Raw genomic sequence first — 19,453 nt, 5'->3', positions numbered from 1 at the left:
CTAGGACCTATGAGATAAATGAATGTATAACTTGAACTACTAAGGAGTTATTTATATGTTACAGATTTATATTGGGAAAAGCATCTCACACCTTGAAAGTTACATTTGAAGTCAGATGTTTACATACACCTTCGCCAAATACATTTAAACTCAGTTTTTCACCATTCCTGACATTTAATCCAAGTAAAAATACCCTGTTTTAGGTCAGTTAGGAGGATTTATTTCAGATTTGATTTCTTTCATCACATTCCCAGTGGGTCACAAATTTACATACACTCAATTAGTATTTGGTAGCATTGCCTTTATATTGTTTAAATTTGGGTCAAATGTTTTGGGTAGCCTTCCACAGGCTTCCCACAATAAGTTGGGTGAATTTTGGCCCATCCCCCCCGACAGAGCTGGTGTCACTGAGTCAGGTTTGTAGGCCTTCTTGCTCGCACATGCTTTTTCAGTTCCGCCCACACATTTTCTATAGGATTGAGGTCAGGGTTTTGTGATAGCCACTCCAATACCTTGACTTTGTTGTCCTTAAGCCATTTGCCACAACTTTGGAAGTATGCTTGGGGTCATTGTCCATTTGGAAGACCCATTTATAACCAAGCTTTAATTTCCTGACTGATGTCTTGAGATGTTGCTTCAATATATCCACATAATTTTCCTACCTCATGAAGCCATCTATTTTGTGAAGTGCACCAGTTCCTCCTGCAGCAAAGCACCCCCACAACATGATGCTGCCACCCCCGTGCTTCATGGTTGGGATGGTGTTCTTCGACTTGCAAGCCTCCCCCCTTTTCCTACAAACAAAATGATGGTCATTATGGCCAAACAGTTCTATTTTTGTTTCATCAGACCAGAGGGCATTTCTCCAAAATGTATGATCTTTGTCTCAATGTGTAGTTTCAAACTGTAGTCTGGCTTTTTTATGGCGGTTTTGGAGCAGTGGCTTCTTCCTTGCTGAGTGGCCTTTCAAGTTATGTCGATATAGGACTCGTTTTACTGTGGATATAGATACTTTTGTACCTGTTTCCTCCAGCATCTTCACAAGGTCCTTTGCTATATATAATAATATAATAATATAATATAATAATATATGTGCCATTTAGCAGACGCTTTTATCCAAAGCGACTTACAGTCATGTGTGCATACATTCTACGTATGGGTGGTCCCGGGGATCGAACCCACTACCCTGGCGTTACAAGCGCCATGCTCTACCAACTGAGCTACAGCAGGACCAGAAGGACCTTTGCTGTTGTTCAGGAATTGATTTGCACTTTTCACACCAGAGTATGTTCATCTCTAGGAGACAGAACGCATCTCCTTCCTGAGCGGTATGATGGCTGCTTGGTCCTATGGTGTTTATACTTGCGTACTATTGTTTGTACAGATGACAGTGGTAGCTTCAGAAGTTTGGACATTGCTCCCAAGGATGAACTAGACTTGTGGAGGTCAACTATTTTTTTCTGAGGTCTTGGCTGAGTTCTTTTGATTTTCCCATGTCAAGCAGAGGCACTGAGTTTGAAGGTAGGCCTTGAAATACATCCACAGGTACACCTCCAATTGACTCAAATTATGTCAATTAGCCTATCAGAAGCTTCTAAAGCCATTTTCTGGAATTTTACAAGCTGTTTAAAGGCACAGTCAACTTAGTGTCTGTAAACTTCTGACCCACTGGAATTGTGATACAGTGAATTGTAAGTTAAATAATCTCTTAACAATTGTTGGAAAAATTATCTGTGACTTGCCAAAACTATAATTTTTTAACAAGATATGTGTGGAGTGGTTGAAAAACGAGTTTTAATGACATCATCCTAAGTGTATGAAAAGTTGACTTCAACTGTACATTTGATTCGGAAACTATTCAGACCCCATTTCTTTTTCCACATTTTGTTACGTTACAGCCTTATTCTAACATTGATTAAATAATTTTTTCCCTTAATCTACACAATACCCCGTAATTACAAAGCAAAAACAGGATTTTAGAAATGTTTGCTGATTTATAAACTGAAATATGACATTTACATAAGTATTCAGACCCTTTACTCAGCACTTTGTTGAAGCATCTTTGGCTGCGATTGCAGCCTCATGTCTTTTTGGGCATGACAGTACAAGCTTGGCACACATGTATTTGGGGAGTTTTTCCCATTCTTCTCTGCAGATCCTCTCAAGCTCTGTCAGGTTGGATGGGGAGCATCGCTGCACAGCTATTTTCAGGTCTCTTCCAGATGTTCATTCGGGTTCAGGTCCATTTTCTGGCTGGGCCACAAAAGGACATTCAGAGACTTGTCCTGAAGCCACTCCTGCGTTGTCTTGGCTGTGTGCTTAGGGTCGTTGTCCTGTTGGAAAGTGAACCTTCGCCCCAGTTTGAGGTCCTGAGCACTCTGGAGCAGGTTTTCATCAAGGATCTCTCTCTACTTTTCTCCATTCAACTTTGTCTCAATCCTGACTACTTTCCCAGTCCCTGCCGCTGAAAAAGAATCCCACAGCTTGATGCTGCCACCACAATGATTCACCATAGGGATGCTGCCAGGTTTTCTCCAGGCGTGACACTTGAAATTCAGGACAAAGACTTGTTTTCATCAGTCCAGAGAATCGTCCTTTATGGCAAACTCCAAGTGGGCTGTCATGTACCTTTTACTGAGGAGTGGCTTCCCTCTGGCCACTCTACCATAAAGGCCTGATCGGTGGAGTGCTGCAGAGATGGGAGAACCTTCCAGAAAGACAACCATCTCCACAGAGGAACTCTAGAGCTCTGTCAGAGTTTGGAACTCGGTAGTGAGTGTTGCAACTGAGGACAGGCAATTTTTACATGCTACGTGCTTCTGCACTCGGCGTTCCCTTTCTGTGAGCTTGTGTGGCCTACCATTTTGCGGCTGAGCCTAGTTGCTCCTAGACATTTCCAACTCACAATAACAGCACTTACAGTTGACCAGGGCAGCTCTAGCAGGGCAGAAATTCAACAAACTTACTTGTTGGAAAGGTGGCATCCTATGACTGTGCCACGTTGAAAGTCACTGTGCTCTTCAGTACGGGTCATTCTACTGCCAATGTTTGTCAATGGCTGTGTGCTTGATTGTATACACCTGTCAGCACCAGGTGTGGCTGAAATAGCCGAATCAAATAACTTGAATGGGTATCCACATACTTTTGGTGATGTGTTGTATGATTCCAATTCAAATCAGTGTAGACAAAGGAGAACAGACAGGTTAATGAAAGATTTAAGCCTTGAGACATGGATTGTGTATGTGTGCCATTCAGAGGGTGAATGGACATGACAAAAGTTAAGGGAATTGAGTATGGTAGGTTTTATATTGGGGTTTTACATGCTCAGTTTCCCGTGTGTATCAAGAATAATCCACCACCCCATGGACATCCAGCAGACTTAACTATGGGAAGCATTGGAGTCACGGAAGTTGTTCCTAATGTTTGGTATACTCAGTGTATGTACAAGTGCCTTCAAAGTATTCACAGCACTTGACTCTTCCCATATTTTGTTTTCCAGCTAGAATTTTAAATGGATTCAATTGAGATGTCATCACTGGCCTACACACAATACCACAATGTTAAAATTGAATGTTTTTCAACTTTTCATTAATTAATATTAAAATTAATATTAATAATTAATATGAAAAATAAAAAATTCTAAAAGAAAATGTAAAGCTGAAATGAATCAATAAGCACCCCTTTAGGTCAAGCTTAAATACATTCAGGAGTAAACATTTTCTTGGTCTCTATGTGCAATAAGTGTTTAACATGACTTCTGAAGGACTACCTCATCTTTGTACCCCCCCCCCCACACATACACACACACGATTGTAAGGTCCTTGCTTTCGAGCAGTGAATTTCAAACACAGATTCAACCAAAAACCAGGGAGGTTTTCCAATGCCTCTCAAAGGGCACTTAATGGTAGATGGGTAAAAAAAGCTGACATTCAATGCCATTGAGTATGGTGAAGTTATTAATTACACTTTGGATGGTGTATCAATACACCCAGTCACTACAAAAATACAGGCCTGCTCCCTAACGCAGTTGCCGGAGAGGAATGACATTGATCAGAGATTTAACCATGAGGCCTATGGGGACATAAACCGGTTGAGTGGTGTTTTCCTAAGTCTGCTCACCACTTAACAGGGGGGTTACTATATAGAATTGGAAATACAAAACCATGTTCTGAACAAATATACATTTATTCGAATACAATTTTAGCTACATGGGATGAAAAAAAATATAGCTACCAAAGTGCATTCAATTGAAATGTACATTTGTTTTCTGAGCTCTAACACAAAGTTGTTTAAGAATAGCAAGCAATAAAAAGGACACATTCTTCAAAATGTTTCTTTACATAGATTTCTTTTTGCTTTTCATTTTATGGTCAAATTAATCTAGATACAATGAGACATTTAAAAGCAGTTGAACAATTATTTTTTACAGCAAAGCCACAAACGGTTCTATTACTTTACAAAGAGAAAATCGAGAGCAACAACAAGGCTGTGTTCTGAACAGGGGTTGGAACCAAAATTATTTTCCAATTGTTCCAAAAACAGAACCCCAATTTATTTTCATTCCGACCATAAAATAAAGTTCTGAACCAGTTTGAACCACCCCAAAATGTCACGGTTCATTATGCTCCTTTTTACCAAATAGCTCATTAAAATGTAATTATCCAATTAGCACCGATAGAGAAGCTAACTACGGAACCCGTAAGCTTGTTGTTTACATGTTTAATTGGTCATTTAAGTGCAGGCGCAAGATCTGACTGAAATTTCACAGGTGAGGAGAGAGCAAGGGGTAGACATTGGAGGTTTGACTTTAAGTGCTAAAATACCTTGACATGTGAACTGGAATGTGTTCAGGACACTACTAGCATTAACTTTACAGAATTATATACAAGACATGAGGATTTTTTTTTGAAAAAAAAAAAAAAAAAACATGAACCGGTTCTTAAGATTTTAAAATGAACTTTGATTGTTTTGTGTAGGGCAGTGATTGAAATCATCAAAGACCACTTTGTCTTATTCTATTTCAAGAAGCTGATTAAAGTCAATGCAACCATATAGAAAAAGGACAGCCTGGTTTTTGCTCAGAACTTTGACACTAACAGCTCTGCAAACCTATAATAACTTCCATTGGTGTCTTCACATTAAACATTGTGTTTACTGTTGATTGATTGTTTTCATTGTTGCTTCTGCATACAGATTCCCCCAGAGAACATTTAAAACATTTACACGCAAGGCTTCCACAGACATGGTTATAGTTCCTCTACAAAATACTAAATCAGATCATGCCTAATTTGACCTCATATAAGTGGAAAGGCACAATAGTGGTTCGCAAGCCAGCTAGCACACAAGCCATTATAAAACAGTTTCAAATTGATACTGATCGATCATCTCAATTACAAAAATACTATTCTTATCAAATTATTATTTGTAAACTTTTGGGGGGGGGGGTAGGAAATTACCATAAAATAGCTGTGTGCTTATAAAGGACTCCATAGCTAGAGGAGGGAGGCTCCATATGCATATTGTCTTTCACATTTCCTCATCTAATAGAATGTAAACACGAATTCTGACCAACACTCATCACTGGTTAATCACAAGCATTCACATTTTAACTAAATAAAAACAGCATTTTTAGTACTGGTAACTCATGATTACTTTTGAGATTGGTAGTCTTGTTACTTTATACACTTTCAGATCTGTTTAAGAGAGAACATTTTACATTTGAAGGAAAACGCAGGCACAGGACTGTATTACCATGATTACATAGCAATAAATATAGTGCAACGTTGACTGAATTATGATGGAGGGAATGTAAAAAGATGGGAATTCATGCAGATGAACAAAAATGGTGCTGGTCTCTTATCTAGCGGGATATATCCTTATTCCAAATCAGACAGAAGAATACAATGTTTTAAACAAACAGGCAGGAGTTCCCTTCACACACCAGAGCTAAGAAATGCTCCCTCATATGCACAAGCACTTAAAGTTCTGAAGGTCCCTCTTCAGGTTCATTCAGCTCCATGGAGTAATAGTCCAATGGTCGCCTAAGGATAAAAGCACACACACATCTATCATTCTCTAAATTAGTTCATAATAGAACACCACTGAATAATTCAAATAAAGTATTTTGAATGGATATCAAAAGGACAAATTTCTCATTGCTGGAGCAGTCTGATCACCTTGAAGAGCTCACATTTAAGCTTTTCCGAGAACTGCAACAATGGCACCACATGATTATGTGTTAGAAGGGTGAGGTTGAGGCAGGAAAATTTGAGCTAATCATGTTTCTATCCACTTGGGAGTAAAAAAGGCCTAACTGTGTGACTCCATTATGTACAGTTGCATAAAGTGAAATGATGCCTCTTCACTTAACCACTGAGCCAAACTGAAAAATGGAGCATTTGTGCATACATATTCTATGCGTGTCCGAGTATGCATGCACATTTGGGACTGTATGTGTGCGTGTGTGTGTGTGTGTGTGTGGTCTCACCTCTTTTTGTAGAGGTAAGTAAAGAGGGCTGCTCCCAGTCCCAGTAGCAGTAGAGCTCCCAGCACCAGGCCAATCTGCAGGCCCAGGGCAGACTCTGAGAAGAAACACCATCATTCAGCTAGGCTTAGCCCTGGACTAAAAAGCACTTCAAAAATGGAGCTTCTCTAGGCTTACAGAGAAGGCTTAATCTGTGTCTCAGAAACCGGCTCATAGGAAATAAACCTGTGCATTGAACTACACTCAATAAAATTGAGCACACAGCCATGCAATCTCCATAGACAAAGATTGGCAATAGAATGGCCCGTACTGAAGAGCTCAGTGACTTTCAACGTGGCACCGTCATAGGATGCCACATTTCCAACAAGTTAGTTGCCCCAGTCAACTACAGTGCCTTGCGAAAGTATTCGGCCCCCTTGAACTTTGCGACCTTTTGCCACATTTGGGGGCTTCAAACATAAAGATATAAAACTGTATTTTTTTTGTGAAGAATCAACAACAACTGGGACACAATCATGAAGTGGAACGACATTTATTGGATATTTCAAACTTTTTTAACAAATCAAAAACGGAAAAATTGGCCGTGCAAAATTATTCAGCCCCCTTAAGTTAATACTTTGTTGCACCACCTTTTACAGCTGTAAGTCGCTTGGGGTATGTCTCTATCAGTTTTGCACATTGAGAGACTGGCACTATATGTGCTGTTATTGTGAAGTGGAAACTTCTAGGAGCAACAACGGCTCAGCCGTGAAGTGGCAGGCCACACAAGCTCACAGAAAGGGGCCACCGAGTGCTGATAAAAATAGTTTGTCCTCGGTTGCAACACTCACTACCGAGTTCCATGACAATGCGCCCATGCAAAAAGCGAGGTCCATACAGAAATGGTTTGTCGAGATCTGTGTGGAAGAACTTGACTGGCCTGCGCCGAGCCCTGCCCTCAACCCCATCAAACACCTTTGGGATGAATTGGAACACCAACTGCAAGGCAGGCCTAATTGCCCAACATCAGTGCCTGAACTCACTAATGCTCTTGTGACTGGATGGAAGCAAGTCCCCGCAGAAATGTTCCAACATCTAGCGGAAAGCCGTCCTAGAAAAGCGACTCCATATTATTGAGATGTTTGATGAGCAGGTGTCCACATACACTACATGACCAAAAGTATCTGAGGAGTTTCCATGACTATTGACTGTCTAAATCTGAACAAAGATTGCCACCTTCTGGAGAATACAGAGAAAATGTGTTACAAATACTGTATCAGTCCTACATTGGAAAACTTTACACTGATTTCCAATGCTCAATAACAGAAATTCTAAATCTTGAGGCAGCTGCAGCAGCTATAGCGAGTCTATCCGACTGGAATAACAGAAGGGTACAGTTGGGTGCAACATTTTTATTTTATTATGCAGGATTCAACCCAATGCCTCCAGGGCTGTTCTGTGGGTTAGTTTGTTTTCATTCCAACCAATATCCTTGGCTTTGATTGGCTGGTAGCCCAGTTTAGCAGTTTTTCATTGCTTCATATCTGATAGGGCTCATACTATTCAACACTAGTGGTGTTTAGTGGTGTGCGTCCTGAGTTAAAGCAATGAGATATCCTTCAATCGTGTTGGGGTAATATTCAGCTGTGTTTGCTCACACATATCAAGAGCAGTATGTCCAGGTATTCAATCAAGGTTTAGTGGTAGTGTAGTGTTCAGGCTGCAAGTGTTGGACTCAGACCAGGGTTGTGTTCGTTAGGGCACACTGTAGAAAAACATTTCAAAAAGCTGTGCAGCAGAAAATGAAAACCTACCCATTTCGGACAGTTTTCTTCCGTTTCGTGCCCAGTGAGCACAACCTAGGCTAGTGAATGTTGTTCAGGTGTGAGTGGGGGGGGACTCACCAGTGCTCATGCGTCGGTCAGTAGCCGGGTCGGTACAGGTGTCCCCCTGGGTGAGGGAGGTCTGGAGGATGAGGGCCCTCTGATGGTCCGACAGGGCCTGGATGTTCCCCAGTACACGGAGCCACCCGGCCACACAGGAGAAGTTGGCCACTGAAACACACACACACAAAAGGTGGGTTCTCCAGTTTAAACAGAGATGAAAACACATTGGTAATGTTACAATGTGAAATGACTATGGCAGGAAACATAAAACCAAACCCATATTCTCAACACTGGATGACAAAAAAAACAGTATTGCACAGTGCAGTATTGTTATGTGCATGAATATCAATGACCAAATGTGTTATACGTGTGCTCGTGTTTGCAACTGTGTGTGTGTGTGTGTCGTCTCTGTAATGCTAGTGTTGTGTCTCACCCTGCAGGTAGAGGGCAGAGATCCCACAGTGACATCTTTCCTCTAGATAGCCAGCCACATCCATCTCACTGTGACCCTGCACCAGTCCACTGCAGTCTGACAGAGAAAGTAAAAGATTGATAGAGAGAAAGAAGGAAAGATAGAGTAAGAGTTTTTTAAGATTAAGGAAGGTACAAATAAGCCATTAGAGATACTAATGAGTTGAGACCACTTGATCGAACAGCATTATGTATCACGCACTTAACATCACGAAAAGCCCTATATCCCAAGAAATACAGATGACATGGCTTACTTCCTGGGTGCTCCTGCCAATCACCGGAGAGGGGAGCCAGGCATAGGTTAAGGTCGCTGGAGAAAGCGGGGCTGGGGCAGATGTTGGTCAGGCGCGGAGTGGGGGAGGAGCTGGTCCAGGAAGAGGGGCTTCTCGCCTCGCAACAGGAGCAACGGCTGAGAGACACGGGACCTTCCTCCACTGACCTGTGGTGTAAAAACAGAGGCACACACACACACACACACAAAACAATCTTTAGTGACACTAACAAAAGACTGACTAGCTTGACTTAACCTATAACAAGAGTGGCCAAACTTTCTGGCCCGAGGGACAAATCAGGATTATGAAATTCAACAGAGGGCCGCACAGATTTTTTAGAGACCGGTTTCCTCATAAAAATACATTTGCAAGCCAGAAAAAGGGCAGTTATTTCAAAATATATGTCCATTATCATGTTTACATACTTTATAATAATTGTGCAGATAACAGCACCAGAATTGCAATTGTGCTGTATTGTGTGTATCACAATACAATAGCTAATATAATAGCTAATAGCTCTTACTGTTCAAAAGCTAGAAACCGCTCCGTTTGTACCAACAGCTAATAGTCGATATCGTAGGTTACTCACGTAACCACGGTTCTATGAAATAAGCGGCACATTCTGTTGACTACAAAATATTTTTCTGTAACCTTCTGGCGGCCCTAACCAAACTTTTGGCCGGCCTTGCCTGTACCTTGACCAAATAGTTTTATTACCAGTAGTACACAAAGCAAATACAAGTAAATGTAATTCCTACCTGAGTACAGGCATCACCTGCTGCCCTCTGGTGGCAGAGAGTTTAATGAGCAATCTCAGTTCATCACTGAACACTAGTGTGTCACGAAGAGTGCTGTTGGTTAGGGTGGTACCAGCTCTACACACAGTGACTGTGTCAGAACACAGGACTACAGCCCCATTGGCCGGAATTGTGGCCCCCTTTGGAAACACCTGGTCTGTGTGGAAGAGGAGAGAGAGGGGGAAGACCAAAAGTGGTGGTGAGGGAGGGAAAGATACATTTTATTTGTGCCGTTAATCTTTTCAGGGTGGTGTTCATTAGGGCAACAAAAAGTTTACAAACAGAAAAATTTAAATGAGTACTTCTCATTGATTCATTTCAGATAGTACCCTCCTGTTACACTCTGTTTTGGACCATTGTCTTCTGATTTGTGCCTAGGAAACATGACCCTGATCTAACCTGCTCCCGTGATGTTCCCGATGAGGTAGAAGCCATTATGATCTGTGATTCCGGTCAGAGGGAGGGCCATAGTTGTACCAGCGCGATACTCTTCAAACACAGTCAGGACCAGGCCCTGTAGAGAAGTCAGGGGCGATCCTAACAGCTCCACAAACCCGCTCTGCTGGCTGTGGTTGGTCCAGTGGGCACCGCCCACCTCACTGATGACCACACCCTCGGGAGGAGGGGGTGGGCGGGGACAAGAGTTCTCCCTCAGAGGTGTGGGTGGGGCCACCTGAAGAACAATATAATGGATTGGATTTCAATTGGCAAGGTCATCGAAATTGTTAAAAGGTTTTTAAAAACAATTCTAATACAACAGTTGGACAATGGATGAAGATACTACAATTTTTATAATGCATCAGATATTGACTGAATTATAGCACATAAAACATTTTACTGGCATGGACAAATAACGAATGATGTTCATGGATTTTGGTGGGAATTCAGGTATTCAATGTGTTATCAAATTTAAATTTAATTTTCTGAGGACACTCATATCCACATTTTGTTGTTGTATTAGTTTCTTTATGTTAACACAATAAAGACCTAAGTGCCCTCATTTGCATAAATACACTGGGTGTATTTGCAATTGCATACAGTTGCGGGTCAGAAGATTACATACACCAAGGTTGGAGTCATTAAAACTCGTTTTTCAACCACTCCCCGAAACATTGTTTTTGCTTTGTCATTACGGGGTATTGTGTAGATTGAGGAAAAAAACTATTTAAATCAATATTAGAATAAGGCTGTAACGTAACAAAATGTGGAAAAAGGCATGGGTTCTGAATAGTTTCCAAATCCAATGTACAGTTGAAGTCAGGAAGTTTACATTCACTTAGGTTGGAGTCAATTAAACTTGTTTTTCAACCACTCCACAAATTTCTTTTTAACAAACTATAGTTTTGGCAAGTCGGTTAGAACATCTACTTTGTGCATGACACATAATTTTTCCAACAATTGTTTACAGACAGATTATTTCACTTACAATTCACTGCATCACAATTCCAGTGGGTCAGAAGTTTACAGACTTCTGTTGACTGTGCCTATGAACTGCTTGGAAAATTCCAGAAAATCACATCATGGCTTTAGAAGCTTTGTAGACCTCCACAAGTCTGGTTCATACTTGGGAGCAATTTCAAAATGCCTGAAAATACCACGTTCATCTATACAAACAATTGTACGCAAGTATAAACATCATGGGACCACGCAGCCGCCATCCTGCTCAGGAAGGAGAAGCGTTCTGTCTCCTAGAGATGAACGTACTCGTGTGAAAAGTGCAAACCAATCCCAGAACAACAGCAAAGGACCTTGTGAAGATGCTGAGGTAACAGGTACAAAAACATCTATATCTACAGTCAAACAAGTCCTATAATCGACATAACCTGAAAGGCCTCTCAGCAAGTAAGAAGCCACTGCTCCAAAACCGCCATAAAAAAGCCAGACTACAGTTTGCAACTGCACATGGGGACTTAGATCGTACCTTTAGGAGAAATGTCCTCTGGTCTGATGAAACAAAAATAGAACTGTTTAGCCAAAATGACAATCATTATGCTTAGGAGAAAGGGGGATGATTGCAAGTCGAAGAACACCATCCCAACCATGAAGCACGGGGGTGGCAGCATCATGTTGTGGGCGTGCTTTGCTGCAGGAGGGACTGGTGCGCTTCACAATATAGATGGCATCATGAGGTAGGAAAATTATGTGGATATATTGAAGCAACATCTCAAGACATCAGTCAGGAAGTTAAAGCTTGGTCGCAAATGGGTCTTCCAAATGGACAATGACCCCAAGCATACTTCCAAAGTTGTGGCAAAATGGCTTAAGGACAACAAAGTCAAGTTATTGGAGAGGCCATCACAAAGCCCTGACCTCAACCCTATAGGGCAGAACTGAAAAAGCGTGTGTGAGCAAGGAGGCCTACAAACCAGATTCAGTTACACCAGCTCTGTCAAGAGGAATGGGCCAAAATTCACCCAATTTATTGTGGGAAGCTTGTGGAAGGCTACCCGAAACATCTGACCCAAGTTAAACAATTTAAAGGCAACACACTCAATTAGTATTTATTAGCACGTAAACTTCTGAACCACTGGGAATGTGATGAAATAAATAAAAGCTGAAATACATCACTCTACTATTATTCTGACATTTCACATTCTTAAAATAAAGTGGTGATCCTAACTGACCTAAGACAGGGAATTTTTACTTGGATTAAATGTCAGGAATTTTGACAAATTGAGTTGAAATATATTTAGCTAACATAAAGGGGTTGAACAGAGCTACAATGGCCAAACACTTGCTCTATCCACCCTACCTGTGCTGTTTAGACTGCCTTATTAATTACTGTCTTTGTCACTTTCTCTTGCATAATTCAACAAAGCGTATGATAGTGTTGATCATGCTATTTTATTGAATAAGCTGTCCTCAATAGGCCTGAGCTTTGACACCTGTTCATGGTTTTATGATCATCTTAGTGACAGAACTCAAGCCATCGTCATTGAAGTGGTTAAGTCTGAATTTCTTGAGGTACATAAAGGTGTACCACAGGGGTCGATTTTGGGACTTGTTCTCGTCACTATTTATATAAAACACCATTGGTCAATCTGTTAAAAATGGTTAACTACATCTATATGCGGATAATACTATTACGTATGCTATTGCCCTGACTTGATCTGGCTGTCAGAACTACAGTCAGAATCTATGCAGGAATCCCTTTCTGATTTAGAACCTGTGCTTAATACCGGCAAAACTAAATATGTAATTTTTTTAACTCTTAAGAATGTTTCAGATGAACTAAATGTTCACTCATTAGATGGTTCTCCAATAAAACGTGTTCCCACATATAAATACTTAGGCATTTGGATCGATATGGATTTGACATTAAAAAAAAATATATATAGAAGAGCTGGTTACAAAGCGATGATTTAAAGATGTCTTTTTCTACAGAAACATATTGTGCCTTTCTCTGAGCAGTAGGAGGCAGACTATTCAGTCAACCTTTTGATCTGTTGATTATGGTGATATTATTTTTTATCAAAGTACAGCTGCTACTACCAGCTGTGTGGCTCAGATGGTAAAGCATGGCGCTTGTAATTCCAGGGTTGTGTGTTCGATTCCCGCGGGGGACCAGTACAAAACAGTATGCACTCACTACTGTAAGTCGCTCTGAATAAGAGTCTGCTAAATGGAAAATGTACTACTTAAACCTTTGCATGCCATCTACCATAGTGTCCTTTGCTATGTTACAGTTTTGATACTCATCACTTCATCCTGCATCAAAAGGTGGGTTGGACTTCACTAAAGTCCGTAGACCTCTACATTACTCTATTTGCATTGCCCCCCCCCATTTAGTTCAGTCCAAATCTGATGTTTCAAAAGTTTGGACAGCAGAGTAGAGTCCTATACAGAAGAGTAGAATAGAGTTCAGTACAGTACAGAAGAGCACATGAGTTGAGCACAGTATAATAATGTACTGAACCGTACTCTACTTTATAGAACTCAACTGTTCTGTACTCTACTGAGCTCTGTGCTGTACTTTGATGTCCCAACTTGTGAAACAGACGTCTATGATTGGTTCAGATTTGGTCTGGACCAACCAAATGTGGTCTTGTTTGGGGCTGAAGATCATTAAAATAATAGTCAGTAAGTAGAATTATACCCAAATGTACAAAGGAGAATATTGCATTTTTTACCTTTGTGTACCTAGGTTATAGTTGCCATGAAGTGAATTGCATTTATATCCATAATTATGCATTTCTGTATAGTACAGATCAGGGACCCATGAAGCAATTCTGTTACCGGGTGTAAATCCACTTCACTTACTGTAGTTCATGAACCAAAATATATATATTTTTAATTCAAGTTGTCATATCACAGCTGAAACCCCATTCTTTCTGCAGACTTTGAATCTTAAATTGGAGCAGAGTGTTTGGAAAATGTGGTTACGTAAAAAATTGAAGGAGATTATTGCCAAAATTCTGTTAAGGTGAATGCACCAATTTGTAAGTCGCTCTGGATAAGAGCGTCTGCTAAATGACTTAAATGTAATGTAATGTTACCGAACTTTGTATCTGCACAGTTCCTCTGGTAAATATGTTTTTGTAAAAATGTCTTTAAATTGTAAAAAGTAGTTTGTGTGCATAGAGTTGTATAGTTTGTTACATTTTGAAATCAATGTTTGTCATACATATTAAAGTGAAAAATCTTTTTCACTGTTACCATGGAATTGCCCGAACACGTATTGAGCAATAATCTCTTTCTCACATGCATTTATTGTGACAAAGTGCATTTTTTTACTAGTGTGGAAATAAATCTGGTTTATATTACACTATTTAAAGTGAGAGTGAAGTACCTTAAGTAGGTGTATTACACTATTCAGGGTGAGCGTGACATACTTTAAGATGTATTACTATTTAAGGTATGAGCGAAGTATATTAAATAGGGCCTCTACTCCAGAGGCTGAGCGAAGTATTATGGGTAGGGAAGAGTATTGAGGGATCCTCACCACAAAAGCAGACAGGTCGGCAGGCAGCAGGCCATTACAGCGGCTCAAGGCCTCGTCTCCGGACTGCACCTCCGGGTCCTCCAGCAGGGGGAGCTGTCCTGGGGTCAACGCATCACTCAGCTCCTGGGCATCCTTGTCCGAGCCCCTCAGCCGGTACACCATCGCGTCCAGCAACCCCTGGGTCGGGATCCCGTTCTGGGAGGCTGAGGGCGGGCCAAAGGCGCTGCGGTACAGGGCCACTGCGTCCGGCCCGTTCTGGATGGTGTTGGGAGGCAGGCGAACCGAGGGGGCCGGGACCAGCCTATCACTGCCCACCAGGAAGTAGCCTTGGGCAGTGGTGAAGTGGCCTGTGAGGCTGATCTCACGGTAGGGCTTGCTGTCATGTCCACTGAACAGGAGGAGCCACACTCCCTGTAGGGAGATGCGGCGGCCCGACGGGTGCCACAGCTCAATGAACTCGCCGTCCTCGGCCGAGCCCGGGTTGTCTGCATTTAGCTCGCTGATCAGGAAGTCACCCCGGGCCCAGAGCGGGAGGTGAGAGGGCACCTCCGTGCTCCCAGGGACTACTGAAGGGGATATAGCAAATATCAAAAGTTCAAAACTCACCACTATTGGGATTGTTTGGTCACTAGTTATATTAAGTTGCTCTTATACCTGTGTTTGTAAAGACATGTTGTTTGATTTGATTACAAGTTGATTACAATTATTCTGTTAGACTAATGTTAGACTCCATTAGCTGCGATTGATTAGAAGCTAATTGACTCTCACTAGCCTAAGCACCAATGTGTATCACCAATGTAATGGCGTGTGATAGAGAAATATGTAACAATCACCAGTGACGTGAGGACAAATCTTTGGCCAGGGGCACTGGTTGGGCTGTCCGGGGGTTTGTGGCGCTTCCCAGAATACACCGGGGTCTCTTGTCCAACTGGCCACACCACAGCGACTGAGGTAGAGGCATCCCTCCCCAAATCTGAGAATGACCAGCAAGGTTAGTACTTCAGTCTAAGATAAATAGATGGATAGATGGCTGGACGAGTAGATGGATAAATAGATTCAAAGGTGTGATTACCTGGCGCTGAGCTGGTAGGGCTGTCTGCCTGGTATGAGGGTCTCTGTGAGGTTGGCACTGGGTTGGTCCCCTGGTCCAATGTACACAAAGGCATCTAAGGGCTGTGCCTGGCTCAGAGGGCTGCCCACAGGGAAGTCGGAGGCTTTGCCACTATACAGCGCCACCGCCCCAGACTCATCTCCTGATGAACAACGCAACACAGCAGAACTTAATCACTCAACAATTCTCACCAACCAACAATTCAGTACAACAAGTTTCTCGTACAGGAAATGAAACAGGTTGCGTAGATATAATTTCACACATACAAAAATACTACAGGTCCAGCTCCTTGACTAGACAGATAATCTCTGCAAGGCCTCCCAATGAACAGATATGAAAAAACTATTCTACCAATGAAAAGCAGCTTAAATAGAAACTCCTCCAGGTACAGTTCACTGACCTTTCATGTTGTTCTTGTCAATGGTGATGGAGTGCAGGCCTTCCCTGGAGTTGGACACGTCCACACTCGCACTGATCGTTTCTGTCCGCCCGTCCAGTACCAGCAGCACCAGAGGTCCTGCAGCCTGGGACTCACTTAGCTCCACAAACCCGTCCACCTGCCCCCCTCCCAGCTTCAGCTTGCTGATACGCGTAGTGGCAGCACTGGAATCAGAGGGTGTGCAGCGGTTGCGTTGGCCAGGTGAAGGTAGGGCCACCTGGAAGCCCCAGTTTTCCCCAGAGACCAGGCATCTTTCGATTGACTCGTCTCCCTCGTGGGCCCCCTCGTCCTCTACGAAGGCCGGCTCCCCAGGGGTCAAAATCTCGGCCAGGACCTCCGCGCCCCCAGACCGCCGCGTCATGTACACGATGGCATCCACCAGCCCAACGGCTGTGGCGTTCATCTTCTCCCCGTAGCGTGTGGCGGACGTGTGGTAAAGAGCAATGGCGTCCGGGCCATTCTGGACGGTGTTGGGTGGGAGGGGGATGGCTGGTTTGGGCTGCATGTCCACCGAGCCAACCAGGAAGAAGCCCCGGTCGTCCGTGGTGTGGCCCTTCAAGTCCAGTACTTTGTAGGCTATATTGCCATTTCCATTGTAGAACACCAGGGTGTAGCCGTCCAGTGAAGCCCTCTGACCGCCGGTATGATAGAGCTCAACGAACTCTGTGGTGTCCAGTTTGGGGTTGTCTGCGTTAACCTCACTGATGAGGAGGCAGTGATCTCCCTTGACTGACGCAACCAGACACATGGACAGACAAACAGCGTATGCTGTGACTACTTGAAGGGCCAGTCTTCCCATCATGGCTCTCTACCAAATATGTCAGTGCTAAAATGCATGGATGGCAGACGGTCTCTGAAAGATTAAGAAAATGAGGAAGACACTTCAGGCATGAAAACAACTATTGCCTAGAAGTCACAGACAATAACATGGAGCTGGAGTGAGGATATCAAGTCAACTGTCTTCATCACACAGACAAGGGGCAACCTCTGAACTGTTTTCTTCGGGTTTGACAAGTACAGACAGATTGAGGACTAGGCTACTGTGGTGCATGTTGCAATCTAGGCTAGTAGAACCTGACATTTGCCCAAAGGGAGTATTGAATGAATGAGTCATCAAAACAAGAATATGATCGGGAATGCATGTCACAGTGAGGATAAATCATGCATTTCTTGAAAAATCACATTCTAGGAAGAGGGTTTCATTCTAAATAATGTATTTATGTAAACATTTGCAAACTGTGACTTTTATTTATTTATTCTCAAAAAAGTGCGAGGGCAGACTTTTTTCCAATAGTTTCCTGAACCACGAATTAACCAAACGTAGCTGTAATCTTCGGTATGCACTGTTAAAATAAAAATGTGTGTTATTCAATTTTTGATCGTTTCTTACCAAAAGCGTTTCCAGGGAAGCACACCGACGGTGAATATATTGGCTCGACTGCGGTACTCGGTAGTGCAAGGAAAACGAAGAAAGTTGCCTGCTAAAAAAATATTAAAATACCTAACTAGGCTACTCTACGTGATTTGTAGCCATATAGTGTACATATTGGAACTGTATTGAATATATTCAGTTAAAATCCCATTCAAGACCACAACTTGTTGCATAGAAGACGCTATTCAAGTCTCGGTAAGCGATTGCTTCATCTCAGCGACGAAACGGTTGTCATTCGAGATCATCAGTGCCACACAGGGTTACAAAGTAGCGACGTGATTTACTGTATTTCAGTGTCCCGTCCGCGACGACGGGATTATCGAAACAATGTTACAATCCAACAGAGGACGAATCCGTTTCTGTATTCCGAGAGAGATTCGGAAACTTTGTTTCAATCCCTGCCGCTCCCAGCGTTGTGTCCTCATTGACAAAGCACTTTCTCCCCCTGCTCGTGCGTGGGCGGTCGGAGGGGGATGATGCTTGGGTGTCGTTCTTGTTGTGCGTAACATTCCAGGCTATCCAAGTTCAGCCTTGATTTATATGGCCACTTGACCCCTGACTATTCGCAAGGAATGTGCAACACCTTGGCCACACTAGCAAGTTGGCTATTCCTAGCTGAAATTAAATAGGGCCGGTTGACCTTTTAATGAGCATGAAGAAAAATAGTTCATATATTGTTAACGTTCTCTGAATGTAGGGCCAAGTCTACCACTGACTTTCCACATGTGTGTTTTTTCTTCATGTTTGGACATTAGAAGTGAGAAAAAAAAAAAATTCCACACAGAATAATTGTCTCTTGCATACTATTTTTAATCATATACAGTCAATGATATTTGGGAAACAGTCCTGCAAAAGAAGTCGGCTGAGATAAATTGTTGATCTGAACTTTTCCTGTTGATGAGGTGGTGTTGAAAACCGCTGACTTAAAAAGGATCCAGTGACCAGAGAAATGAGGAACCTGTGGTCAAAGTGCGCTTCTTTTGGCTTTTAATTTACTTGCCTTTTAGTACACGTTAAACCTCAATATTTCAGTCACATTTCCTTCTAATTCTTAAAACTTACCATTCCCCCAATAAGAACTAGGATATTTGGTTGCAAGATATCAATTTACAAAGGGTATTTCAATTTGTAAGTGCTTGTGGTTCCCTACTACAAGGCTGGGTCTCTGCATCCGGGGTCTTGCTCTCAGTCTGGGTCATGGTTAATGATCTTGGACTGGACAGTGGTGTAGCCCAATTCTCAAATTAACACATCTCCACATGTGATGTGAATGTGGGTTTGATGTCCCGGGTCAGCCATGCAGAGACAGAACCTCTAACACAACCAGAAGAATTTGCTGTCCTCTCATTGTACCAGGATGTGTAAAGATATGTACACCTTTCATGTTAAATTCACTTGATGTAAATGTATGTTATAATTATATGTTGTATCGAGTCTACAATGTAGACCTATAGAATTCAGGAAATTAACCTGCTGTGGTTAAAGGTTTTTAGAAAAGGCCTAGAAAATGACATTTAGTGAAATATATGTGGTGTGCTTGCTAGTCTTGAAGCATTTATGGTTATGAAATAGAAATAGTAGTGGAAGTGGTACTAAATAGTATTTTCATAGGCTGTGTGTTAGTTACAGTGACCTATTTT

The 19,453-nt window shown here is 42.1% G+C and overlaps 1 protein-coding gene across 2 annotated transcripts; it reads right to left on the bottom strand.

The window, feature by feature from the left end:
• Nucleotides 1-4,322: 4,322 nt before the first annotated feature.
• Nucleotides 4,323-18,330, bottom strand: LOC124039889. 2 transcript variants are annotated; one of them, XM_046356407.1, is made up of 12 exons: nt 17,772-18,330; nt 16,343-17,234; nt 15,904-16,084; nt 15,665-15,804; nt 14,832-15,397; nt 10,289-10,562; nt 9,851-10,046; nt 9,075-9,259; nt 8,783-8,878; nt 8,368-8,517; nt 6,488-6,581; nt 4,323-6,041 (listed from the first exon to the last, which is right to left on the bottom strand). In XM_046356407.1, the coding sequence occupies exons 2-12, from the start codon at nt 17,181-17,183 to the stop codon at nt 5,978-5,980; spliced, it is 2,787 nt and encodes a 928-aa protein (XP_046212363.1). In that variant the 5' UTR covers nt 17,184-17,234; nt 17,772-18,330; the 3' UTR covers nt 4,323-5,977. The 2 variants fall into 2 exon arrangements, with proteins under 2 accessions (XP_046212363.1, XP_046212365.1); XM_046356409.1 differs by having other exon boundaries at nt 14,832-15,394.
• Nucleotides 18,331-19,453: the final 1,123 nt, after the last annotated feature.

This window comes from Oncorhynchus gorbuscha, linkage group LG07, assembly GCF_021184085.1.
Source record: "Oncorhynchus gorbuscha isolate QuinsamMale2020 ecotype Even-year linkage group LG07, OgorEven_v1.0, whole genome shotgun sequence".
NCBI classification, from domain to species: Eukaryota; Metazoa; Chordata; class Actinopteri; order Salmoniformes; family Salmonidae; genus Oncorhynchus; species Oncorhynchus gorbuscha.
The sequence above is the reverse complement of the archived record's forward strand: the minus strand, read 5'-3'. Positions and strand labels throughout refer to the sequence as shown.